Source organism: Taeniopygia guttata, chromosome 15 (assembly GCF_048771995.1).
Source record: "Taeniopygia guttata chromosome 15, bTaeGut7.mat, whole genome shotgun sequence".
NCBI lineage: Eukaryota > Metazoa > Chordata > Aves > Passeriformes > Estrildidae > Taeniopygia > Taeniopygia guttata.
In genome coordinates, this window is record NC_133040.1 from 11,119,758 (window position 1) to 11,147,077 (window position 27,320).

Here is a 27,320-nt window from a genome sequence, read left to right on the forward strand (position 1 = left end):
GCTGCAGGGAGCTCTGGCCCAGGACTCAGCATTTTCCAGGGATTTGCCCAGGTCAGGCTCCAGGAGCACTGACAACCTGAGAACATTAAAACTGGAGCTCAGTAACCCTCAGCACTGCCAGGGCTGGGTAAGAAAAGAGACAGAGGCTGAGAGAGCCCATCACCCATCTTTATTGAGTTTGAGTGGCTAATGAGCAGCATGGAAATAACACCGAGGGCATGTCTCTCTTCATTAGCCTCCCCTCTGGACAGACGCCAGGAATTAAGTACCTTTAAAAAGTTACTTCTAAAAAATAAAGCCATTGAGAGGTTTGCTCCCTTCTGAAAAATGCCCAGTAGAGCTTGGAGCTGTGTTTTGTGTGAGGAGGAGCTGCTTTCTCTCTTCCAAGCCACCTTAAGGAGTCACAAAAATAAGAGCAGGTGCCAGTGCAGCACAGGTCCAGTTCTCCAGTCCTGCACCCTCAGCCAGGCACAGCCTTGGCTCTGGAACTTTGCTGCCACATGGGAAACCAAAGGAGAAACTCTACATTTTTTAACCAACTCTGCTTTAAGAATAACTGGACATACATGGTTCTTCCTCACCTCTTTTTTTACAGTGCACTTCACCAAGCCCAGTCGTGGCCATGCTTGGTCACAGGCACCCTGTTCTCACCCGCAGCATGAGCTCCTCTTGCTGCCCCCTTCCCCAGGTCACTGCTCACAGACATCCTGCAGGGACCCTCACAATTCCTGCTCCGGAGGACCAAGGGCTGGCAGCAATACAGGGCCCACAGCAGCCCCTGGAAGCTGCTTTGGGTAACCTGGCTTTGGGTGAAAGTCTGTGAACAGGAGATTTTAAACAAAAACTGCTCCTGCCTCCCCCATCCTGGTTAAGGTTAGTAACGCCGTACATTCCACATTAGCAGCAAGGAGGTGGTGCCCCTGATCAGGACTCACAGTAACATCAGGCTGTCGGCACATGGAGTACAATCATCACAGATTAATAGTTACAACAGGCATGAGCAGATTAAGGACCACGCTAACATGGTTTACTATAGTAACCCTTCTTAAAAAAATAGTTTATTCCTAAACTAAAAACCACTTAGTAACTGGTTTTTGGAGCCCACGAGGCAGAGCCCAGTGCAGCCCCTGAGCCCTGCAGATTGATGGAGTGTTTTGTACACTGACAGAGAACAGCCAAGACAGCACATGTGTCATGACAGACATTCAGAGGGAGCAATCAGCATAAAGCAAGATTGCTTAAGGGCTTCTGTGCAGGAACAGTTCATGGCAGTGCTTCCTAAGCCCTGTCCGACACCAGCACTGCGGCCAGGCTGTGGGGACAGATACATTCTATCATTAGGGAAAAGCTGAATAATCAACTGAGATAGTCATTGCTTCTAATGCACTAGAGAACACCGCAGGCTAACAGGCTCAAGCAGAGGTGTTTGCTGACCACTTGCTGAGTGCTGAATGTGTAAGGACAGGTGAGATTCTTCAGAAGAGAGCAAGAACTGCTGTAAACAGTTTGACTCCAACAATCTGTGGGGCTGTAAGGTCAGTGGGGCAGCACCTGGGCCTGCCCAGCCCTGCGCTGCAGGAGCTGCTTGAAAAACTTTTCACCAACTTCTACATCTTGATGTTGAAAAGGCCGAGTTTAACCAAAACAACAATGCTGCTGCGTGCCCCAGGACCCAGCACTCCTGCCCACAGGAACCCTGCCCACAGGAACCCTGCCCACAGGAACCCTGCCCGGGGCACTGGGGCAGGGCTGGGTTAGGATTTGAAGACGTGCACGGCCCGCACGACGTACTGGCGGCAGATGGGGCACTCGCTCATCCTCTTGCCGCACTTGGTGCAGGTGACCATGTGGCCGCACTCCAGCAGCACGCAGTCGATCACGGCGTCCATGCAGATCCGGCACAGGCTGTCGTCGTCCTCGTTCAGCTGCATCCTCTCCCCCTCTGCAAACCAACAGAGAGGGAGGTCACCCCCTGGGCCCTGCACAGCCAGGGCAGCTCCAGCCCAGCCACGCTCCATCCCCTCACATGAACTTCTTTAACCCCCAGCTATGAATTAATCTATTCCTCCAAAAATAAGCAAAGAAATAAGAACTAAAAAGCACCTCAAGTGAACATCCAATATTTGGCTTCATTCTTTAAACTCAAGAAACTGTTTTCAATTCAGAATGTAATGACTGCGAAATAACGTGCTGGATTAAAATTCAGAGCGTGTTGGGTTTCCATGTTGGAGCTCACTGTTCGGCAGAACACTTTCCTCAGAAGATTAAACACAACACTAATAAAGCAGACTAAGAAATAGAAGCCTTAAGTAGGCCATAAAGGTGGCAGAAATGAACAAAACCTCTCAAGTTTCATGGCATATAGTCACCATCGCCATCAGTAACTGAATATTCTATCAGATAATGGTGAAAAAAATAAACCTTAAATTCACTTTTTTTCCTCCAAGTTTTGTGTAAGCAAGAATTGGTCAGAGGAGAAATTACACAACTGAAAGACAGACTCCAAATGCTGTGTGGGGCAGAGGGTAGAACAGCAGCCACTGAGCTGCAGCCACAGAAAACCTTATGAAAATGTGGACTGAGACCAAAGCACTTGGACTTCTGTTGCTGTAGATTTTAATTCTGCAGTAACAGACCTAAAGTGCCCTGATCTGCACAGCAACAGAGGAGCTCTGGCCAATGCCCTGTGAAACCCAGCAAAGCACAGAGAGGTGCCAAGTTCCAGTTCTCTGAGGAACCAGTTCTCAGTTGTGCAATTCTACCTTCACTGCGAAAGATGAGCTCTCCAAGCCTCGGAAGAAAGTCTCAAAAAACCAGCACAATCCTGGAAAGCTTTGTTTAATCATTACAGCCATGTTCGCTACTCTAGGGGCATCCTGCATTGTTAAAACACATTTTCCAGGTGTTCCAGCAGAGCAGACAGAGGTCAGATACCAAGTTCTTCCACTGGCAGAACCAAACCAGAAACTGGAAACCAGAAACTCCGTAGTCTTAAGAAAGCAGAAATAAAGTATAAACCTACGTGTCTTGTGGTTCTCCTCACTCTCTCTGTATAGTCTGCTCACTTTTTCCACAAGTTCCCATTTTTCACAGCATCCTGAGTAGTTGACAAAATTGCAGGCGAGGATTTCCTTCAGCTGCCGAACGCTCAACCCTTCGATGTCTTCCAGACTGGAAATGTCGGACAGGGAGGCCCTCGCTCTCTTCCTGGCCAGCCCCGGGGTCTGAAACACATCAGTTGTGTGCTTTTAACTGCCCTGGTTACTTCAGAGCACCAGAGCTGGAGCACATGAAGCTGCAGCAGCTTGGCTAAAGTCCAATTCTTTTTGAAGCCAGTGTGTGCAGACATTCATTGCTAGACACAGCGAACTCTGGAAGAGCCAGAGTACGAGGCCAAATGTTGGCAGAGACATAAAACACCTCATGGTGTCACATGCTAAAAATCTATTTATTGGATAATTCATATCTCACCTGCTCTTCTGCACTTTCTTCTTCTTCATTATTTACAGATGTTTCAGTTTGTCCCTGTGTGCAAAATGAAACTTATCAGGATAAAAACCCATGTTATTCCCTTATAAAACACCTTCCTTCCTACCAAGGTGATCTCAGGCGACAATGAAATGACATTTTGAAGTTCCAACTGCTATTAATCATTCCAGATTTAAGTCACTTCTGACATGAACTAGAAATCTTTGCTAATTATCTCCAGCTTTCAGGTGCAGGGTACAAAAGGTATTTTTCCTGTCCCTCCAAACTGTATAAATTGATGTTTTATTTTAAATTGATGCATAACATTAAAAAATATATAAAATAAAGCAATGCTATTGCATAAAACGTGTTAATCACTGTACCCGTGAAGGTGTTCCACTTCCTGTGCTTCCCCTTCTGTTGGCAAGTTCTCCTGGGTTTGATGTGGACACAGACGTGGAGAAGGGATGGGCAAAGCCCGAGCTCTGTGAGCGTGAGGAGCGCAGGCTGCCAGCGTCCATGTCCTCCTCTGCCCCCAGGCCATGGTGGCACAGCACCAGCTCCACCAGGTCTTCCTTCTCCCTGCAGGTGTCCGTGGGGATGTTCCTGAGGATCAGGTACTGGCGCAGATCCTTCACCTTCAATCTCATGAGCTGAGGGCGCTGGAAGGCCGTTTCTTGCAGCAAGTGACAAGTGGAGCATCTTCTGAGATTCTCTTGTAGGACTGAACAAACTGAGCAAAAATCCTTTTTGCAGTCACAACACACGTGCTGAGGGGAAAGGAGGGAACCATTCAGCTCCGGGTCACAGAAAACAAATCCAGGCCCTGCTCTCTGCTTCTCCAGGCTACAGAATTTACCATCAGCTCTTCCACTGTCAGTTGTGACAGACAATTTTTAAGATTTAAATACAGAAAACTGCCCTGTCAATTTTGCAAGTGTTTCAAGGGTGTCCCTCGTTCTTCTGGCACTACTGAAGCTGATTTGAGGTTTCAGTGAAAAATATTATGAATAAACAAATTAATAAAGTGCTCAACTTGTAGTTTAGACAACAAGCAAAACTAAAACAAATTTTATGGTCTGTTAAAATACTTCTGAACATACTGTCACTGCTGCTTTCATGTGTGTAAAACAACAGTATAACCCCAAACTCTAGAGAACCTACTGCTTCCTCCACTGACTGCAAGAACTCAAAGCAGGCCTCACATGTGATGAATCAGACGGGAGGGAAATACTCCCAAAATCCCAGATGTCACTTCTGAAGAGAGCTTTGTTCAAAGGACTCACAATACACAAAAGCTGGAATAAGCAAGACTGTCAGCTTCCAGCTGCTGTGAACAAACCCAAGCTCCTCAAAGTTTTCAGGATTATAGTAAATTAATACTGGCTTCAGAAATGTCCCTACACAATGTTTCATTCAACAAAGCCTTGCCATGTGAACAGGACACATAAGGGGAAAACAACACACAAACTGAGGGAAGAGGCTTCATGATACCTGAAAGAGCTGCAGAGAATTAGGTCACTGAAGGGACAAAATAACAATCCTGGACAGTTGTGATACACAGAAATAATAGATTAACTAGCTCAGTTTTATTTGTCTGCATTAATCCACCAACCTGCCTCCCAAAGAAGGAAGAGGCTGTTGGGGCACAACAGCCTTAAGCAGAACTAAAGCTGGTCAGGGAACAACCAGAACTGCATGAGAACTGCCAGAAAGAAACTCTAATACTGTATTGTGAGGTTTTAACTTTTCCATCACCCAGTTTGTTCACTGCAGTACTCAACCACTGTTTGGAGCCATCTTCAAAACCAGATTTGCCTTACTGTTCAAGATTCTGAAGCTAACACATGTATCTTACAAATCAGAGCCCATTAATTTCCAGGCCAGCCCAGATCCAATGTGTCACTAATGAACATCAGACTTACTAACTTCTAATCCTGGTTGACAATAATTTCCTGTGACCTCAGAATAAGGCACTTCCTCCCTCCCTGAGGCCTATATCTGCCTCGGGTTTCTGAGGAAAACACTCATCTCCCAGTATGCCACAGATGAGTTCAGAGGGGTAAAAATCCAGTGCAATAGGAAATATACTCACTTTTTTCCTGAAAACTGAGAAGGAAAGTCCACAGGCTTTGCAGACGATGTTGGTGCTGGCTGGAGCTGGATATGCTGAGAAGCCTGTGCTTGGTGTAAACCTGAAGGGGCCAGCACCTCCCCCAAAGCCAGCCTGCTGGCCACGCACTGCCCCCGTGCCCATGACTTCATTCAGCAACCCGCAGCAGGAAGCCCACATGGAAGTAGCCCCCGCCTGAAAACATCACAGAGCAAAGGCAGAAAATCAGGATCTGGAAATCCACATCAGATGGGACTTGCTGCTGAGGAGCTGCTTCACTCCATCTGTCACACGGGGTGCTGCCTCCCGAGCTCGGAGATCCCGGCACGCTCAGGGCTGTGCCAGAGCAGCGGGGAAGGATTTGCCTCCGAGGGGAGCTCACACTCACAACTCCTCTCCTGGAGAATTCCCACCAAGAGAGTCGGGAGTTTGAGGAGTGATGCAACAGCAGAGCAAGGAAGGAGTGACTGACAGCCCACTGTAGGTGAGGGGCAAACCCCAAACGGTGACAGGCAGAAACAGCAACTTCCCATGATTAATGCAGAGCTGTCCCTGCAGGATCTGCTCCACAGCTCACCTAGCTCTCCCATGACTCACAACAAAACTCTCTCTGAAATAACATTCCTGCCTTTCAAACTTGAAAACCAACCTTCATTAGAAGGTAATTGCAGTCTGGTTTCACTAAGAAGGAAACATTTTTCAAGATCTCTCCTTGCTTTGTTGCCTTACAGAATGTCTAATAAAAGTTAAAATAAATCTAAATAAACTTATTTTCTACTGATTGTATTTCAGTTTTGAGTCACATAATCTTAAAACATTGGAAATTCTGAGCACATAAACAAAGTGCTACTTTTTATCCCTGGAAGTCTTCAGCACTGGATTGATTCTCTATCAAAAGCTCATTTTCTACTTAAAGGTGGAATTTGGACTCCAAGTTGGGCAGGTCGAGTGTAATCACTGTCAGACGGCTCCCTGAGACCTGCTAGAAAAAACATGAGGGGCAAACAGAATCACATCAGGTTCTCCCTGAAAGGAAACTGAGAGGTACAACTTCCTTTAAACACAATTACTTTTTCATGTTTTTTCCTTTAACAGCTGATCTCTTTTTCATTCCAGGGCAGCATCTTATTTTTTTCCTCCTCAAAGCACCAAGATAGAAAATAATTGCTTTTGAGATGTTTAAATCTTGCTGTAAATCCCCAACCAACCAGAACACACACTTCAGCTCTGTAACGTGGTGCTTTAATTCCTGTAACTACACTAGTTTCTAGATGAATTTGCACATTTGCCCTGAGCTGAACACAATCCTCTGACATTTGTGGGCACTTAATGCCAGAATAACTGGGGATGGGCCAGAACATCTCCCTTCAAACCACAGAGCACAAAAGGTAAGAACAGGAGCTTCAGTTACAACATCAAGTGTACATTCTAATTAAATCCTCTCATCTGTTACATCCACTCATCATTATGGATATATCAACAGCAGAATTCATCCTGGTGAAGCAAGAACCCCCCGTGCCCTGGGCACCCCAGGCACGGGAGATCTTGCTCAGCTTCCTCCAGGGGATGAACTCCAGCAGCCCTTCCCTGACCTCCAGGGAGCTCACAAAGCTTGTTTTACACTTCTCCATTATAAGCACCGTGTAAATGCATTCATATTAATTTTCCCTGGAGAAAACATAATTATGCTGGTTTATTAGGCAAGAGGAATTAACTTTCCGGAAATATATCCTGAAAACCAATGACAGCTCAGCAGAGCTCTGAGTTTTAAAACTTGGAACTTCTGAAAAATACTTAAGGGAAAACTGTAACACAACCATTCCTCTCATTCATCACTTCTTCAAAACTGAGGAACTAATTATATATCTAAAACATTTCAAAGCAGCCACACTTAAATAACAGAAAAATAAAATAACTAACCAAAAGGATCTGTCAAAATTCAACTTCCTTTTTACACAGCTATGGCCTCAGAGGGTCACAGCAGCAGCAGGACACACAATGATTAAAGGGACATGAGACATTTGATACCACAACCCCGGCCTGAGAGTTTAACACCTGCTTCTTTGACTTATTTTATTCCAGAGACTGTAACAACTGTTCAGACATCACTGTCAACACCAAACATATATATTTTTAGGAATTTTTCATCACCCATTTTGGACACACCGAAGTTGTTGGTATCAAACAGAAAATCTCTATCTTGCTGCCAACCACCCACTTAAGGTGAAAGGCAGGGCTACGTGGGCATTAATTTTCTCCTTAACCCACATCACCTGTGGATTCCTTCTGTGCCCTCAGGTCATTAACTGATAATTGAATTACAGAGTCTAGACTCTCCACATTGCTCTGTAAAAGAAATGGCACAGTGCTGAAAAGCACCAACACAACGCACAAATCAAACACGCTAAAACAAAAAATCCCTCCCTTGAGAATTAACCAAAACATTCCCAATTTCAGCCTCCACTTCCATGGACAAGCTGCCATCGGTATCGTCCCTCTCCCTACCTTATGTGCATCTCATAGGAGCAAGATCCTGCGTTCCAACTTCTCTGCTGTTGTTTTCAGCTTTAAGGGTGTTTAGTTAGCTGAGGATTTCACCTGCTGCTCCTGACACACCTGTGCAAGCTGGGTGTGCTACCAAAGCGGCAGAACGACAGGAGAGCGGTGGGAGGGATTTATTTTTAATCATTTGAACTGAAACTTCCTCTTTACACCCACCTTTGGACCGAGCAGAGCCTTTCCAGGACGGCCCAGCGGCGCCTCAGGGGACCCGCCGGGGCTGTCCGGCCGCGGGAGCCGCCGCCGTGTCCCTCACGGGCCGTGCCCCCCTCACGGGCCGTGCCCCCCACGGGCCGTGCCCCACTCACGGGCCGTGCCCCCCACGGGCCGTGCCCCCTTCACGGGCCGTGCCCCCCTCACGGGCCGTGCCCCTCTCACGGGCCGTGCCCCCCTCACGGGCCGTGCCCCTCACGGGCCGTGCCCCCTTCACGGGCCGTGCCCCTCACGGGCCGTGCCCCCTTCACGGGCCGTGCCCCCCCCACGGGCCGTGCCCCTCACGGGCCGTGCCCCCTTCACGGGCCGTGCCCCTCACGGGCCGTGCCCGCTGTGACTCAGCGCGGCGCCCTCGGCTCGGCGCCGCCGCCCCGGCTCCCCTCAGAGCGCGGCGGGACGGCGGCCGCGGCCTGAGGCGAGCCGGGAGGGACGGCCCGGCCCGGCCATCCCGCCGGGCTGCCGGCCCCGTCACCCTCCCCGCTTCGCCCCCTGCTCCTTCCTTCCTTCCCCGCAGAGGGCGAGTCGCTCTCCGGCCGCCGCGCCCCTCCCGCTCCCGGCTCCCCCTCACCTTCATGGCCGCTCCCGCCGCTCCCGCGCCGCCCCCGCCCCGCGCCGACCCCGCCGGGCCGCCGCTCGGAGGGCGGGCCCTGCCACCGCGCCGCGCGCCATTGGCTGCCGCGCCGCCGCGCCGCGCGCCTATTGGCTACCGCGCCCCGACAGCGAGAGGGAGCGACCAATGGGAGCAGAGGACACGGCGGGGCCGAGGGGGCGCGGAAATGCCCCGAGCGGAGTCGGGACACGGAGGGTGGCACTGGCGGTGGCACCGATGGGACACGGAGGGTGGCACCCATGCACCGATGGTGCCCCTGCACACACCCTCCCTGCTCTCCTGAAGCAGCGCCCGGACAGAACCCAGCGGGAGGCACGGACACATCTCCCAGCAGAGGCTGTGGGAGCTGTGTGCAGCAGAGACTGAGAGAGAACCTCATCAGCCCACACCAACATCTCCAAGGGGTGCCAGGGGGATGGTGCCAGGCTCCATGGAGGGTGGCAGAGCTCTGGAACTGACCAGGGAGGCCGTGGATTCTCCCTCCAGTGCCACCCCTGCCATGCCAGGGACGCCTTCCTCTGTTCCAGGCTGTTCCAAGCGCCTCCAGCCTGGCCTTGGGCACTCCCAGGGATCCAGGGGCAGCCACAGCTGCTCTGGGCACCCTGTGCCAGGGTCTGCCCACCTATGAGTAAAGAATTTCCACCTAACACCTAACCCAAATCCAACCTCTTTCAGTTTTATTCTACCAAAGCCTTTGGTGAGAGCCACTAAACAAAAATATTTCATATTTTAAAATCCACTTCTAGTGAGCTCCTAGATGCCATTATTATTTTCTCTAAGATATGAGTGGGATATCTATCTATCTATCTATCTATCTATCTATCTATCTATCTATCTATCTATAAAATAATAATCACAGATTGCAAGAACTGAAAGCTTTTAACCAGAAGATTACATTGAAGAAAACCCAGCAGTACAAACCTGACCAAGGCTTCAGGAAAGCTTTATGTAAGAGCACACAGGGCCAAGAAGCAGGCAGGGCTTTGCCAAAAAGAGGAACAGACAAAAGTGGCTGAAAATAAACGCAGAGCACAAATCAAATTTACCCTTACAAAGGGTTGGATGCAATCTGCTAATTTCTGCAGGAAGGATCTAATTTTGGAGCAAATGAGATAGAAGAAGTGGGTAAAAAAGAAAAAAAACAAAGGTGTGTAATTGCCACGTGAATGGCACAATCCTGGCAGCTTCAGAAGTAAGAGCAGATAGTGCACACAGCCCGACTTCTGGACTTCATTGACACCATATTTTAATTCAAAATCAGGTCACCTTTTTCATAAATGCTTATGCTCCTTGACAAGCTTTAGATATGCTCTGAACTTGTATACAACTTAATAAAAAAACTTCATTTTCCCCCCAATAATAGCTTGCTATTTTAGTCAAAGTGACAGAAAAGAATAGGAGAGCCTTGTGAACACAACATTGGAGCTTGCAATGGCACATTCCTCACATTTCTCATGAAAGGGATTGCTTTAAGACACCTTAAAAATATCAGTACAGTTTGGTTTTTAAGAAGTTCTATGTCATCTCTGTCAACTCAGTGTCACCATTGAAATACCAAATTATACACATATTTTTGTTAATACTACATTAAAAGATGAGAACTCTCCATGCAGTCGCTGTAATGGGCTAAAAGCTGTCCCAAACCAAGCAAAACCCAACATTTTTCCTTTTTCTCTGTTAAGGATTTGCTAACAAGAAATCCTCCCAAACACAGATGTTTTAGGGAGTAACGTGGGCCTGACAGAGCTGAGATCTGGTGACAGTGCTGGCAGCTGCACTTGCCACTCCTGCCTTAATTTGGGCAGATCTGGATGAATCATGTCCTTAACATGTGATTGGAGATGACTTTTACTGCATCAGCGTGCCCAGACTGTAACCACGCTGAGGGTTTTAAACGAGGCTCTTCAACTGTGCCAGCTCCTCCGTGGGTGAAAAGGAGCGTTTCAAGAGGTTCTATTAATAAAAGCCTTGCCCTTGCTGAGCCTCCTGGACTGTGCCAAAGCAGCATTAAAAGATTTAAATCTATTACTGCGAGATGTCCCATTTCCTTCTGCTACCAAATAACGGGTGACAACAACTCACTGCAGCTCTGTAATCCCCCAAGGTTTCACACAGCACCAGAGCCAGAGGGAGGGAAGGGATTCTTGCCAGGAATGTGAATTTGGTTTTAATTTAACAATCTGCAAAATGTAATAGTAAAGTTAAAAAAGACAAATTTAATCGCTGGGCTTTATCTGGGGATTTCAGGTTGGATATTAATGGCTGTGGGAAGGATCAGGGAATCACAGAATTAGAATGGTTTGGGTTGGAAGGTCTAAAGATCATTTATTTCCAATCCCCTGCCATTGGCAGGGACACCTTCCCCTATCCCAGGTTACTCCAAGCCCCAATGTCCAACCTGGCCTTGGACACTTCCAGGGATCCAGGGGCAGCCACAGCTTCTCTGGACACCCTGTGCCAGGGGCTCACCTCCCTCACAGGGAGGAATTTCTTCCTAAAATCCCATCTAACCCTGCCCTCTGACAGTGGGAAGCCATTCCCAGTGTCCTGTCACTCCAGGCCCTTGTGAACAGTCTCTCTCTTTCTTGTCAGCCCCTTCAGGCACTGAAAAGCCACAATTAGGTGACCCCAAAACTTCTTTTCCAGGCTGCACGACCCCAATTCTCTCAGCCTTTCCTCACAGGATGCTCCATCCCTCAGATCATCCTGGTGCCCCTCTGGCCTCGCTGCTGGGCACAGCCTATTTTAGGTGAGATAAAAGATGTGTTCAACTTCAACTGCGTTGCCTAATCTTGGATTTAATACAATCAAAGTCATCTCTCACTGCTGGGTTTCAGGCTGAGAGCTGATTTAAACACACTTTAAAAGTGCATTCTAAATGTTCTCTCTGTGCCACACGCTGAAGGATTGTCAGCAGAGTTCACACTTTGGCTCCAGAGCATTGCACAGAAACATCAGAACCAGATGTTTGTCATTTCCTCTTCCCTCCCAGCCCTTCCACAGCCCGGCCTTTATCTCATCTCACCCCCTCCCTTCCCTGCCCTGCTACGCCACAGCTCCACGTTTCCGCCCAGGCCACCGGGCTTTATTTTCAGGAAATGTCAGCAAATTGACCTTTAAAACATAATAGCTGCTGTTACTTCCTGGGCTCGGCACTCAGACACAGCTCAATGAGTTCATTGAGGGCGAGGAAAGGATCATTAATTACGCCAGCAGCAGCAGCATGCTACCATGTTAAGTTTCTTATATGTAAATGTATCCTAGAAAATTACCCCCTGCTTGATTTGCCTCCTCCTCCTCCTCTCACCACCCCAGGCACGAATCAGGAGCAGCGCAATGGAGATCCCCAGGGACATGCAGATGTATAATAATATTGAGTTTTGTTTTGCTCTCACTTACAAAAATGAGAACTATTATAATAATTGGAGTATTTTCTTTGGGAATATGATGCCTTAATGAAGTACTTTAATAAGTTATTGAGAAAATAAAAACTTACCTGTGGAAACATCTTTATGGCATCACAATTAACTTACAGGAAATCCAGCGGGGAGTGAATTCACTCTGTGGTGTTCTCTGTAACATAGAAATGCTTGTGTCAGAACACAGAGAAAATGCATTAGATTTGTGGGTTTGTCTAAATTTTACTGTATAAAAGATGTAACTTTTTACCCCTTGGGCTGCTTGACTTGTGGAAACCTCCACCTTGCAGCCTGTGCAGAATAGACACCTCCTTTTTAAACCAGACTCTGTCTGTTTAGAGAGCTCCCAAAATCAGTAACCCCACCAAGCCACTGCCCATGGTCACCTGTACCTCACCAGGAACAAGTGTGGCCAGCTCCATTAGTCACAGGATCATTAAAGTTAGAAAAGTCTTCCAAGACCATCAAGTCCAACCTGTGACCAATCACCAAACCCTAGTGCAAAGAGCCATGTCTGCCTGTTTTTGGGACACTTTCATGCATGATGACTCCACTGCTTCCCTGGTCAGCCCCTCCAATGCTTCACCACTCTTTCAGTGCAGAAATGTGTCCTGATGTTAGCCCTGCCCCAGCCTGAGCCGTTCCCTCTCCTCCCGTCCCTGTTCCCTGGAGCAGAGCCCGACTCCCCGGCTGTCCTGTCAGGAGTTGTGCTGAGCCAGAAATTCCCTCTGAGCCTCCTTTTCTCCAGGCTGAGCCCCTTCCCAGCTCCATTCCCTGCCCTGGACACGCTCCAGCCCCTCCAGGTCTTGCTTGGCGTGAGGGGCCCAGAACTGACCCCGGAGTCGGCAGCGCCTCAGCAGTGCCAGCACAGAGAGAAAATCTCTGTTCCCTTATCTAGCCCACCTCAGGGCTGCAGAGGCCCAGGCGCAGCCCCGCCCTCGCTGTCTGCGGCCTGGCTGCTCTGCGGGGCACTTCGGGGCAGCGGCCTGGCCACCCCGCGGACCCTTCCCTCCCCGGAACGTCTCTTTCGCACCCGTCCCGTCGTGACGGCCCCGCCGTGTCGGCGCACAGCCCCTCCTGTGATTGGCTGCGGCGAGGCGCGCGGGGGCGGTGATTGGCCGGCGCGGGGGGCGCGCGCGGTTTCCCGGGCGACGCGCGGCCCTGTGCGCCGCCATGGCGAGCGTGCACGAGAGTCTGTACTTCAACCCGATGCTGACGAACGGCGTCGTGCACGCGAACGTGTTCGGCGTCCGCGACTGGGTCACCCCGCACAAGATGGCCCTGCTGGTGCTGCTCAGCGAGCTGGGCCGCGCCGGCGCGCAGCTCGGCCTGCTGGAGCGCCGCCGGCTCAACCGGCTGCTGCTGCCGCTGCTGCAGGTCGGGGCTGGGCTGGGCTCGGGGGGAAGGGTGGCCCCGTTGTGTCGCGGCCTGTCGCGACATGTCGCTGTCGCCCGCAGGGTCCGGATATGGCGCTGTCGCGGCTGCGCAAGGCCATCGAGGAGTGCTGCCCGCACCTGGCCGGCTCCGTCCACATCAGGTGCGGGACGGGGTGTGCGGGACGGGGAAGCGCCGCCGGGGAAACCTCCGAGATCTCCGTGTCCGCTCTGAGCGCTCCGGGACCTGGAAATGTCCCGTTCTAAAAGCGAACCTTTGGGCCAAAACTCTACCGCGGTTGGCTTTGTACTTGTCCTAACTAATATCTGAAAGGCACCAACACGGGAGTAATCAGATTTAAAGTTTCTGTGGGGTAGAAGATCTGTTGTCATGTCAGATGACTCGCTAAACAGCAACAGTTCCAAAAATGCAAGCAGTACTAAAAATTTAAAATTGTAAAATTTTTTAAATTGAAAAAAAGGGGGGAAAAAAAGGATTCCTATTTGTTTTAAGAATAACCATCTCATCTAATTATTCTCTTAATAAAGACCTATTTAGAAAGGAAAAAAAGCCCAAACCTGATGATGATGATGATTATTATTATTATTTGGCTTACCACTATTTAATATGATCTTATTTATCTCAGTATAAAAACCTCCTGGGGTCCAATAAATTAGTTATTACTTGTTTGTGTTTCCTCATTTATCCAGCAAAATATTTTATTTGATGTTTATATTAACACCCTAAAACATGTCATTTTTTCTCTGTTGTCTGTATTAATACCCTAAAAAAATGACATTTTCTTCCCCTGTTTAGGTTAAAACTTATGGCAGAAGGAGAACTGAAAGATATGGAACAATTTTTTGATGATCTTTCGGATTCATTCTCAGGGACAGAGCCAGAAGTTCATAAAACAAGTGTAGTAGGTAAATAATTGTTATCCAAAAGCTGTTTTTGTTGTGATATCTGTCATTGATGTCATTCCCTCAGGACACAGCTTTGTTTTTCTGGGGAGGTGTGAAATTGCAGAATGTCATTTTCTCTTGCTTGGATGTTGCATATTAACTGATAGTTTTGCATATTATGAGGTTGTTACTGACTTTAACAATTTCTCACTTATCTTTAGTGAGATTTGCTGCTAAATTAAGACCAGATTTACACCCTGCAAGACTGAGTTGTATTGCTGAGATGAGACTCAGTAATTTCTATTTAATTTCTCAATCATTTCTGTTTAATAAGGAGCTAAATGATGTTGTTGAAGCTGCTGGCCATGATTTTGGTCTCCTGTCTGCAGCAGCCCGTGCTCACGGCAGGCATTTCCCTCTCCAGGTCTGTTCCTGCGCCACATGATCCTGGCATACAACAAACTTTCCTTCAGCCAGGTCTATAAACTTTACACAGCACTGCAGCAGTACTTCCAGAAGGATGAGAAAAAGGATGGAGCTGATGAGAATGAGATGGAGCTGACAAATCCTGAGGAGCTGGATGGGAAAATGGAGAAAGAAGAACTTGATGGGCCTTTAAGGTGATAAATTCGTGTTAAAGCCTTTTCCACCTCTTAAGAAAATTAATCTTTTATTTGTTTAAACTCTCCTACAGCCGGGCTGAGCTCTGTGGCCGCTCGTTTCCTTGGTGCCACCGTGTGGTAACATTTGTCAGTGGCTCGGGAAGGTGGCACTGCCCATCCTCATCCTCCCCGAGGGAACCACAGCCCAAAGGCAGTTGCTGCCCACAATTTCCCGCTGCTGAGTGACTCCTCTGGTTGTCATGTGCTAAAACTGTTGGCGAGGTCACTTCTGCTTCCAGCGAGGAAAGATTGCTCAATAAGGAGAAGTTAAGCTGAATGGTTTTGTTTTGCTTTTCACTGTTCTCCAAATAAAAGAACTCGTGTCTGTTTTCCTCAAAAAGGAGAAGCAAATACTCAGAGTTTTCACTTGCTGAAGAGGTGCTCCATTGTAAGAATAATCCTGAAAGTATTTGATGTGTCCATATATTTAAAATGTACTTTGCAAACTGTGTTTGTGTAAACTTGTGCAGGAGTTGCTGCCTCGTGGGTCAGACAGCAGCTTTTGGGGTCTGGCTGTGGGCTGGACTCGCTGGCTTTCCACAGAGTAAATGTCTTGCAGAACAGCTGTTTCCAGCAGTGATGGATGTGGCCAAAGTGCCAGTTCATCTCCTTGGGACTATCTTCAGAAGACAGAAAAACAGAGCAGAGCCATTTGAATATGTCAGCCCCAAATCTCCTCTCTGCTGTATTTCTGTAGGGTTTTTTAGGGTATATTCAGGGTGATGTTGCTCTCAACTGTAGTGTTTGTAGGTTGAAACTAAACTGTGTGAAATCATTTAGATTGCTGACTTTGATGGAGTAGATTTTGTTCTTTTGTTCTTTATTAAGTTTTCTCAGTGTTCTTTCATGCTTTGAGCGGTAATATCTCAGAAAACTTTATAAAGCAGAAGTGTGGGGTGTCTGATGAAAGGTGTTTGTGTGTTTGTCTTTCCTTGCCCCTGTTTCTAATCAGAGGGTTTCTTACCAGGGAAGAAGAGATAGCCTGCAGTGGGCCTCTTTCCCAGAAACAAGCAGAGTATTTTCTTTCTCAGCAGGTATGTCAATTCTCATTAAAGTTGGGGAAATGTTCCATAACACAAATTTCACCTTGAATTTTACCCACAGTGTCAGCTGAGATGTTTCCTCTGGTCTGGTAGAGGCTTGTTGATATCTTGCTTGTTGTTGCTCAGAGTGAGCACTTGGGGCTATGAGTGTTTTATCCAGACATGTCACCATATGCTGATATTTGGTTCTCAGAAGGTCCTTCTGCTCTGCTTGCCTCACATTTCTGTGAAATGTGCAGTTTTGTTGGTTATTCCAGCTGGTAAATAAAAAAGGGAACAGAAATACACATGGACACAAATGTCAGTAATTCAATAGTCAGTAATGCTAATTTTAGTAACTACTTTTTTGTGGATTTTTTTATTAATTGAACTGCTTGCCAAAGCAAACTGGATTTATCAATTTGTTTTCCTGAGGGTTTTTTGGTTGGTTTTTTTTTTTTTTTTTTTTTTTTTTTTTTTTTTTTGTATGAGAAGATACAAATGTGTAGCAATAGTTCTTCAGAGAGAAACTTAACCAGAATTCTTTAAGTGCCTTTAAACAGTCCTTTGAACGAGGTTTTATTTGACTTGGTCTCTATAAGCTCTGGAAATTGAACACTGTAATGTAGTATAGAACTGCCACTGTCATAATAGACAGAGCTGCTACAAAATCTTCTTTAATGTCCTCTCCAAGCAGATAACAACCTGACAATCCTGCACCACAATATATTTTTATAACCCTCCTTATGGAGTTACATATCTTACGTGTACTGTTCAAATTTTATTCCAGGCTTCTTTACTAAAGAATGATGAGACAAAGGCTCTTGCTCCAGCATCTTTGCAAAAGGAATTGAACAACTTGTTAAAATTTAATCCAGACTTTGCTGAAGCAGTAAGTATCTTTTTCTTCATCCAGAATGGTTGTAAAAGGATTTCTTATCTCAAGGATAGGATTATTTGGAAGTAATTTATTCTCTATTGAAATATAAGTAGATGATAAAACTGTGAGCAAGTTGCATGTAAATGTTTGGTAATTCAGACTAAAACTCTTGAAGGTACAGAAACAATAATTAAGCAAAGTACTTCCCCTTCATGCACAGATATAAACCTCTTAATTTTGGTGTGATTGAGTACATTCTTGTTCAACTAAATCTAAAACTTACATCTTTTACCCACATTTTCTTCAGCAATTTCAGGCCTCATTCTCCTGTGGTTTAAAAATCAGTATGAAGTGCAATATCTGTTAATTTTGCTGGCAGTTGTTCACTTTGCTTCTGGTCCTTAATAGCAATTTATACTGAAAGCCACAGACAACTCATGCTGAGAGGTGTTTCCAGACCTGTGAGCTCTTGTTTTGTCCCTCAACAGCTTCTTCTTGAGCAACTTCCATCAGTTCAACTGCTTCCTGCCTTGCTTTCTGCCTCTTCCTCCCAGCAGCCCTGGGCTGAGCAGACAGGATTTTCCTTGCTGCTGTTTGGAAGGGTATCCTTGGAAGGGCTGTCGTAGTCCCTGGCTGGACTTCACAACATAAAGGATTATCCTGCCCAGGTCTCAATGCCAAAAAGAAAATACATAATTTTAGCATCTCCTAGCATCTATCTGCACAGCATTTGGAAGCAGTGCTGGTGTTTCTTAGTATCTTCTTGAGTGCAGACTCTGTGGGAGTCCTGCCTCCATTCCCAATCTCACATAAACACAGGTTTATGCAGAGAGCTCAGACTCTCTGGGATCATTCTGACAGCCAGATCTCGTAATCTTCACCGTTTGGCAGGCCCTGTTAGGGCAGACAGCTAATATTGTCCGAGAAATTATCCAGTTTTACCCAGAAATTCTGCCCAGGCAGTATCAGTATTGCAACTTCGAATCAGTATTTCACAGTTAGGTGTTTTGGACAGAAACACCTAGTAATTATAAACAAAAACTCTGGTTTAGTACCTGATTTTGTTTCCCTTTCCAGCATTATTTAAGCTACCTAAACAGCCTCAGGGTGCAAGATGTCTTCAGTTCCACACACAGCCTCCTGCACTACTTCGACCGGCTGATCCTCTCGGGGGCAGAGAGCAAAAGCAACGGGGACGAAGGCTACGGGCGGAGCCTGCGCTACGCCGCGCTCAACCTGGCGGCCCTGCACTGCCGCTTCGGCCACTAGTAAGGAGCTCGCTCGCCCTGGGGCATGGCAAAGTGCTGACAGACACCTCCCCTTCCTTCTGAGAATCCCCGCAGGGGCTTTCTCTCACTCGACAGCAGCTGTGGTTGGGTTGGGATCCTCTTGCGATCTTGGTTTGTTTGGGTCCGTTTTGGTTTTGATGTTTATTTGGTTTCCATAATAACTGAGCCATCTAAGAGTTGATATTTGTCTGTGTCCTGGGTATTTTAAGTGTTCAATTATATTTCCATGACCTCAGAAGGGTCAGTGGGTATGAATGCCTATTTTCATCCAAATTTTCAAGAAAGTGTGGTTGGTTTTCTGCAAGTCAGCATAGAGCTGATGATCTGGCAAAAGAATAATTAAACCAAAAAGCCATCCGAGCTTTTAAAATTTAAAATGGCATATGGGTTGGGATTTATTTTGTTGATAAAGCTGGCCTAGCCATCTTCATTTATGGTTTGCCTTTATTGATTGCTGCCTGGAGGCATGATGTGAAAGGACTGGAGAGGGGAAGGACACTGCAAAGTTGAGAGCAGCAATTTCTACACAGGCAGATTGTAAATGTTGTCCCTGTTCAAACAATAACTTGGCACTGTGGCCTGTAGTTTGAAAGCCCATCTAGGGGTTACAGCTGCATTTTGGTTTGCAGATGCTGTCAGACTTACTGTCCTGAAAACCAGTATGTAGTGCTGAGTGCTGGGAGGAAAACACAGGCTGTTAAATCAGAGCTCTGAGTGCAGTATGCATAATTCAGATCAATATTCCTCTTGATCAGGATGCTGTATCTTAAGCACTGTAAGAATACTAATTGTTCTCCCTCTGTTTGCTCATAGCCAGCAGGCTGAGCTGGCACTTCAGGAAGCCATCAGGATTGCTCAGGAGTCCAATGACCACGTCTGCCTGCAGCACTGCCTGGTAAGAGCTCTGTCCTAATGGGATTGGGTCGTTCTGCAGGAAACTGCTGCAGAACTTCTCTCACAGCAGCATCTCCCCCAGAGCATTTGACTGCCCAGCAGTGGGGTGACATCACTCCTGACACACAGGGCAACAAACTGCAGGATCATGGGATGTTGCAGCTTAGGGTTAATTTCTTAAGCATCCCAGCCTAGATGCATTTCTGATATCTTTTGTGCATCATTTCGTAGAAGTTTCCTTAGAATCAATCCTCAAGTGGTTTGCATTTCCAGTGAGTTTTGGTGCATTCTGTAACAGCAAGCCAAGTTAAGTGCTGCAGCCATCAGTTATTTGCAATGAGATTTTGATATTTTTTCCTTGCTAGAGTTGGTTGTACATCCTGGAACAGAAGATCTTTGATAGCTGTGTTCTGCTGGAGCACTCTGTGAACAAATCCTTACATTTTGGATTGCCAGTGAGTCCATTTCATCAATCCTTAACTTTATTCTGGGACAAATCCACCTGGCGATGGGCGTGTGTGCGATCAGAGTTTGGGGTTTTGTGGCTTGTCTGTTCAAAATATGTGACTGGATTTAAACAAACATGTTTTAACACTCCAAAATCTAGCTGTTTCTGTGACTTTTATATCCTTCATATTAACAAGCCAGAGTTCAGTTGCTTTAATGCCAGAGCATTATTGCAGGGCTCACTGGTTTGCCTTCTAACTTGCTTGATTTTCAGGCAGAAAAACTCTCTATGGCTACTGGCCCAGGCACCATTTTGTTACAATCTGGCGCTCAGGGGAGGTTCTTAGGCCTTCACCTTCCCTGAAGCTCAGTGCTGATGCCTCTGGCAGGGCTTTGAACACATTTACTTGTACAGATCTGTGAAATCTTGCAGGGCAGCCCTCCCCTTTGGTAGTTCATTCCCTGGTAGATCTGTTGTCTGTTAACGTTTAGTTCTGCCTTCCCAAAATCCACAATTCCTTTGTTAAGAGAATTGTTCTAAAATGGACTAAACTGGTGTTGTTGGGAGATAGGAGCAGACATGGCCTCTGTGAGGAAGGGAAGGAAAGCAAAGGCTCTGTTTTCGCAGCAGTTCTGGAGAAATCCAGGTACTGGTCCTGTCCTCCTCCATAAGATTTCTGTGTGGGGGAGTGGAAATTACCTTTCACATCCAACAAAATGACATTCACATATGTGTGGGTGTGCATAAGTGAGTATTTAAAGAAATGCCTGGAGAAGTGTTCCTTTGTCTGTGCTGTCTTTTTAGGATTCTTTTTTAGTAGTTTAGAACTCTGCTCCAGTGTAATTTGGAAGCCTGGGGTACTCTGTTGTCTTCTAACACTGTAGGTATGTTTTTTTCCTTCTTCTCAGTATCTTGCTTCCTTGGGAATTCAGTCCTTGGTTCAGCAAAGAGCTTTTGCAGGAAAGGCTGCCAACAAACTAATGGATGCCTTAAAAGATTCTGATCTGTTGCATTGGAAGCACAGCCTGTCAGAGCTCATAGACATCAGCATAGCACAGAAAACAGCCATTTGGAGATTATATGGCCGCAGGTATTTGCTTTCTTTGCAACTCCTGGATTAGCTGCTGCACTTGTTAGCACATAATGCATTTATATAGGTGTAACAAGTGACTGTGTCTCTCCAGTGCACTAAAATAAAGCAATCAGACTGATTCAGTACGGGCTGAGTGCAATTATTTCCATTCTCTTGTGTTCCTTGAAAACTCATACTGAAGAAGAGATAGAGTTTCCATTTAGTAGTGGCAAATAGATAATAAATTGTTCCTGTGCCCCCACTTTCAGCATCTCTGTGCTTTGGCTGTGTGCAGCTTTCAGTCTGTAGAACTTGCTGTGCCTGCACAGTCCAGGGTCCCTGGACAGCAGTTATTTTACAAATTTTCCTTCTCCCCAGGCCCTTGACTTAACCAGACAATGTAGACTATTGTCATAACAAGACCATAGATTAAAAATGGTTGTTGTTTGCTGCTTGAAAACTAAAAGAAATTTCTTTTGCACAAGCACCATGGCACTTCAGCAAGCCCAGACCTTGCTGAGCATGAACAGTCTGGAAGCTGTGAACGTGGGCGTTCAGCAGAACAACACCGAGTCCTTTGCCGTGGTGTTGTGTCACCTGGCAGAGCTGCACGCTGAGCAGGTGAGCTCTAGGGCTGCTTGCACAAAGTGCCTTTTGCTGAGAGCAGTGTGGGTGTTACTGACAGAGGGTGCAAGACTTGACTTGTGGTTTTGTTCTGCCTTTAATGCCTGATCTGGGGGCAGAGACAATGCAGGGTGTTTGCTTGGCAAATCCCTTCCCTGAGGGTTGTGCAGAAAGGGAGGGGAGCAGGGCCTGCCCCGGGCATTAATCAGTGTCCTCTGTGTTCCAGGGCTACTTTGCAGCTGCTTCTGAAATACTGAAACACCTAAAGGAGAGATTCCCTCCCAACAGTCAGCATGCACAGGTAGAATACTTAGCATTCAGCCTGTCAGTTATGTAACTGTTATACAGTAGGATCTGAATCCCACTGCTCCTGAATTTTCCTCTGGATGCCTTGGGCTATACATTTTCTCATTTCCCTTGGCTCATCCTCATGGGAAGCTGTGCAGCATGAGCTTTTTTACAAAAGCATGGAAAAGCTGCCTGTGTTGTTTTCAGACTGGTGAGACATTTCTCTCACCACAACCTCCTAAGATGAAGCTGTTCAAATAGAAATTTCATTAACAGAGGAATATACATCTGCTTCATGAGCACATAGAGCAATTAAATGCTCTGCATCGATTTGAAGCTTCAAAGTTCTGTTTAATTAGTGCTGCTTATTTTGATATATTACAATCCAGAAATAACTGAGATAATAGGCTAATAACCTGATTTTTGTGTGACTCTGGGAAACATTACCACAGGAGTCTGTAAGATAGTATTTATGTTGAAGTGTTTAAGATCCCATTAGATATAGTGTGAGCCTTCTCTTTTCACTACAGAGCAAATCTACTTGTCTACAAGTCTCAAATCATTAGTAATGATTTAAAAGAGCCTTTTCACATAAAATGCAGTCAAGTAGGTGAGCTTCAATATTGAAGCATTAATCCAGACCTGAGCATTTCTGTTGAGGACAGTAATTCAGTAAATCCAATAATTGGACAGTGGAGTTAGTATGTCTAGAGATAAATACCCCCAGGGGAAAATAAAAAGTAAATTCTAATTTGGGATTAGAAAATGAGCAGGCACAACTTCTAAAACTTGTTTCTGGATGTTCTTTGTTTAGCTTTGGATGCTGTTTGATCAGAAAATACAGTTTGAGCGAGCCATGAATGATGGCAAATACCATGTAGCAGATTCTCTTGTAGCAGGAATTACAGCACTTAATAGCATTGAAGGTGTATACAGGTAAGAAATTGTGGGTCTTCATGCACTTGCAGGTGTGTTCCATGAAGAGAATGAAAAATTTAGCAAAATGATCACTGGCAGTCACAGTGCTTACATATTTTCCTCTTTCCAGAACATTGGTCATGTTATCTAACCGATAGGGCTATTCCCTTAGAGCAGCTCCTGCAATAATAATTTGTAGTTGTTTATCTGGGCATCTTAAGAACTGGAATAGCTGAAGTTGGTGTTATTCTAGAGCTGTGAATCTGTCGTTGTAAGGTCTTCAAAATCTACTGTACTCAAACCTGAGCACAAAGCAGATTTTTATGTCAAATAGCTGGGGAGGGAGCTCAGGCCTTGAGTGAATTCCTCTGTGGCCTGGGTTCTACATCTCTAAAATGGAACAATGTGATTTTTTTTCCGCTCACCTTAATGGGGTCTTGTTCCTAAATGGGAATGACATGTTAAAAATAGTTACAGTTAAAATTTGGTGTTTGGTGAATATGAAAACCAACTTAGTATTGAAAGAATTTCTTATTGATTTTCAATGAGGCAAAACACCTAAAAGCAGCCAGTGCCAGTCAGCCAGAAGAGCAGTATTCAAGCTGTGGGACCTGATGCTTGTCCTTCTGGAATTGGACTGATCATGAGTTCCCTGATCTTTAAATATTCTCTTCAGTGTCTGATTCAGGGTGTTTGTACCCATCCCCTGCTGTTGTGCATTTGGTCCTGACTTCCCTGCTCTCCATTTTCCTGTTGCTCTGTATCCTTGTTAGTTCAGGCCAATTATAGCTGCTTTACCTCACACCTGTTTTTCTCACAGATAATTACTTATGTTGTCTAGCTTGCATGTCCTCCCACTTCTGCTGGCTGTTTGGCCTTTGGTTTTGGCAATCCCTGGTTTCTATCTAAAGCTGTTTTATGAGTTTGATCCTTTCTGCCTGGGAGTTGTCCAGTTGGCACCAGGGAGATCTGTTTTTCCTCCTGTCTGTGTGTGCAGCATGTGCACACTTTGTCAGGGTGCCAGTCTGCAGTTACAAGAAACACAGGTCACAAAATAGAGACCTGTTTTACTGTGTTCTGAAGAGCAGAATTCTACATGAAATACAAAAATAGTGATGTTTTCTTTCTACCACGACAGAAGAGCCATTGTATTGAAAGCCCAAAATCAAATGTCAGAGGCACACAAACTTCTGCAGAAATTGTTGATCCACTGCCAGAAAATCAAGAACACCGAGATGGTGATTAGGTAAGAATGTTTCATTTTCAAAGTATTAAAGCCACTTTGCAGTGATTAGAATCAGCCATTTCAATTTGTCTGTGTTCAGACTTCACTAGTCTTCAGATTACCTGCTGTGATTCTGAGATTACAGAGTCATTTCAATTATTAATCACTGTATGGAGGAATCCTCAAAATATTGTGTCATTTAAACTTAGTTTTTTAATATGTAGACTAAAAGGTGGTAAACTTAAAAGTTCCATGAAGATTAATGGAAGAAGGAAACACTGCATCTAAAATAAATAGGGAATGTATGTGTGGTTTTACCTTGGTGTAAATCTTGAGAGAGCTACAGAGTTATTTAATCTTTTGTATGCCTGTGGCATCTCCTCTTAAGGGTGTAATTTAAATTTATTGTATATGCAGTGGTGTAATTCATAATAATACCAATACCATTGTGGATGGAATAATTCCCTGGGGAACAAGAGGACATTTTTCATCCAGAGTAAAGGTTTGTAAGTGCTTGTCCCTGTTTGGTCAGGGTGCTGCTGTCCATAGCAGAGCTGTACTGGAGATCCTCGTGTCACACCATCGCGCTGCCGGTGCTGCTCCAGGCTCTGGCCCTCGCTCGGGAGTACAGCCTGCAGTACTTGGCTTCTGAAACCGTGCTCAACTTGGCTTTCTCCCAGGTAGGTCTGATTTGTGTTTTCACAGGGCTGCAGGGCAACATTTCTTCTGGGAATCTGGGTACTGTTTTTACTCCTGTGAGATTTAAGAACACAACCTTGTAGGAAGTAAATTATTGATTTTGAAGAAGCAAACTCTGAATGTAAAAGCTTTCGAGGAAGTTAATAAAAGTTGAGTTTTACATGTATGACTAAAATGTATAGTTATTGTATATCATTAAGCAACATAAATTTCCCCTGTCTTAAGGTCTTCAGTTGTTTTTTTATGCTGGTATTTTGGCTTTCTAGCAGCACAGGTTGGCTTGTATATTAAAAATAATGCTGGCAATGAGTTCAGTTATATTGTTTATTCTGAGAGGCACGGCTGTCAGCACTGCCTAAGTGGAGAAGCCTTTCCCGGTCATTTCAGAGAGCAGCTCATTTCTACTCACAAGTTTTGATTTAAAAGAAGATTGTGGGGAAAAAGGTGAAAAAAAAAAATGATGTGTGTTATATCATGTTATTAGAAACAGACATGGCTTCTGTTGGTGTTTCCTGAAGAAGCTGCTCATATCAGTGGATTCCAGTGTGAGACCAACAAGTATTTATCTTTCAGCTGATCCTTGGCATTCCTGAACAAGCCCTGAATATCCTGCACATGGCAATAGAACCTATCTTGGCCCACGGAGCCATCCTGGACAAAGGCTGTGCCATGTTCTTGGTGGCCAAATGTCAGGTGGCTTCTGCAGATTCCTACACTCCACAAAAGAAGATTGAAGGTAGTGTGAAGAGTAATTCTATCTGAAACTGCTCAGAAGTGCAAACCAGTCTCTGTACTGGAGTCCTGCCACACCAGCGTGTGCTACCTGGTTGTTGTATACAGAATTCATTTGGAATTAGTTGTTGCACAGATGTTTATAATGGAACATTGTTTATCTGCATACTTTCACACACATATTTTGCAGCAAAGGCTGAATAATAGAAACTAGCTGAGAGACCATGTTGCTAAGACACAAATGGTTTTGAAAAGCTGAGGAATTTGTAATTGGCCTCCTTAGACTTGAGCTGCCTTGCTTGGAGTTGTTACTGTGATATTTTCTTAAATATGAATGTCCCCCATTTTCCCACAGCTTTGGAATCTGCTATCTCGAATCTAAATGAAGCCAAGACTTACTTTGCCAAAGTGGACTGCAAAGAGCAGCTCAGAGATGTTCTCTACTTCCAAGCCCGGCTGTTCCACACCCTCGGCAGGACCCAGGAAAGGAACAAATGTGCCATGTTGTTCCGTCAGCTGCACCAGGAGCTGCCAGCACACGGTGTCCCCTTAATCAATGCCTTCAAGTGATGCATTTAAAGATGAGATTTGTTTGTTTTCCTGTTTTGGCTTTGTTTGTTTGTTTTCTTTTTTTAAAACATCTTTTTTCTTGTATTCAGTCATCCATGTTTCAGAATAACTGCCAATAAATCACGGTCTGCTCTTGAACAAACTTGTGTTTTGTAACACAAATGTCGTTTTCCACCCATTTAACTTTTATTCTGTACTTGAAACTAAAATATTAGTGGAGAAAAAAGAGAAAAGACCCTCTTGACTGTGTTATAAACACACTGAGGGGAGCAGCGCAGTCACGAAGAAGTAGTGTTCTGTTCTTAGTAGTGACATTTCCCGAATCAATGCAGGCTTTATGAACACAGGGGTATAAAAAATAGTGGGAAATGTAGGCAAAGCTCCTTTGTGCTCTTTTTAAGTGGTATGGAAGGGGGAGTCTCATTTAAAAGGCGTCCTTGCTTTTAACCTGTCTGCAGTTGCTGTTTATGCTGCAGAAACAGATGGTGCTGGCAGAAGGGGAAAAAACAGGGTTCAGTCAGAGAGGTGTAACAGTGCAAAGTCCTGGCACTTGTTTCACGTGTCCTTGTGCGGAGCAGGGATGAGGAGCATGAAGAGTGGGAAACAACAGCCCCAGCTCAGCTGAAATGTTTTCATTGTGTGTGTTCTCCCCTCAGCACTGTGTGTCATTCACCTGCTCTGCTTGTATGGGTGAATAAATGGAGATCACAACTGACTGAAGTATCTGGAGGGGCCAAGAAATCTCCAAGAAATCTGGAGAGGGACTTTACACAAGGGCCTGGAGTGACAGGACATGGGGAATGGCTTCCCACTGGCAGAGGGCAGGGTTAGATGGGATACTGGGGAGAAATTCTCCCCTGTGAGGGAGGTGAGGGAGGCCCTGGCACAGAGTGCCCAGAGAAGCTGTGGTTGTCTCACCCCTGGAAGTGTCCAAGGTCCCAGATTGGACAGGGCTTGGAGCAACCTGGGATAGTAGAAGGTGTCCCTGCCCATGGATGGACTTTGAGATCCCTTCCATCCCAAACCATTCTATAACTGAGTATGTGATGTGCCCTTTAGGTGATGATTTTTGGGCAATCGCTCTGTGCGGGGGAACTGGCGCAGGTAACCCGGTTTGCCGGCAGCCGAGCTGACGCTGTAAGCGCGGTGTTTGCACGGGGCAGGGGGAGGCAGCGGCGCCGGGGGACGCCGGGTTTGTTCCCTCTGAGGCAGACGCGGGGAGCCTCAGTGGGGTCGGCGGCAGCGGGACCGGCCGGGGCTCCGCGCTGCATCCCGCGGGGCGGTGACGCGGGGCCACGCGGCCCGGGGAGGAATAAAACACTGAGGGAAAAAATTG

At 46.0% G+C, this 27,320-nt stretch overlaps 2 protein-coding genes across 5 annotated transcripts; one reads left to right on the forward strand and one right to left on the reverse strand.

Moving 5' to 3' along the window:
* Nucleotides 1-147: 147 nt before the first annotated feature.
* RNF34 (ring finger protein 34) lies at nt 148-12,536 on the reverse strand. 4 transcript variants are annotated; one of them, XM_072936113.1, is made up of 6 exons: nt 12,460-12,536; nt 5,564-5,776; nt 3,852-4,238; nt 3,472-3,525; nt 3,023-3,224; nt 148-1,942 (listed from the first exon to the last, which is right to left on the reverse strand). In XM_072936113.1, exons 1-6 carry the CDS (start codon nt 12,469-12,471, stop codon nt 1,755-1,757), a joined length of 1,056 nt encoding a protein of 351 aa, XP_072792214.1. In that variant the 5' UTR covers nt 12,472-12,536; the 3' UTR covers nt 148-1,754. The 4 variants fall into 4 exon arrangements, with proteins under 4 accessions (XP_072792214.1, XP_030141207.1, XP_030141209.1 ...); XM_030285347.4 differs by lacking the exon at nt 12,460-12,536 and adding an exon at nt 8,922-9,052; XM_030285349.4 differs by lacking the exon at nt 12,460-12,536 and adding an exon at nt 8,300-8,433.
* A 945-nt stretch (nt 12,537-13,481) lies between these two features.
* ANAPC5 (anaphase promoting complex subunit 5) lies at nt 13,482-26,126 on the forward strand. The gene is made up of 17 exons (XM_002193155.6): nt 13,482-13,759; nt 13,840-13,919; nt 14,573-14,682; nt 15,086-15,281; nt 16,291-16,357; nt 17,136-17,237; nt 18,303-18,493; nt 19,328-19,409; nt 19,774-19,863; nt 20,765-20,946; nt 21,414-21,549; nt 21,779-21,853; nt 22,655-22,776; nt 23,897-24,004; nt 24,516-24,663; nt 25,256-25,418; nt 25,770-26,126. The coding sequence occupies exons 1-17, from the start codon at nt 13,556-13,558 to the stop codon at nt 25,982-25,984; spliced, it is 2,271 nt and encodes a 756-aa protein (XP_002193191.3). The 5' UTR covers nt 13,482-13,555; the 3' UTR covers nt 25,985-26,126.
* Nucleotides 26,127-27,320: the final 1,194 nt, after the last annotated feature.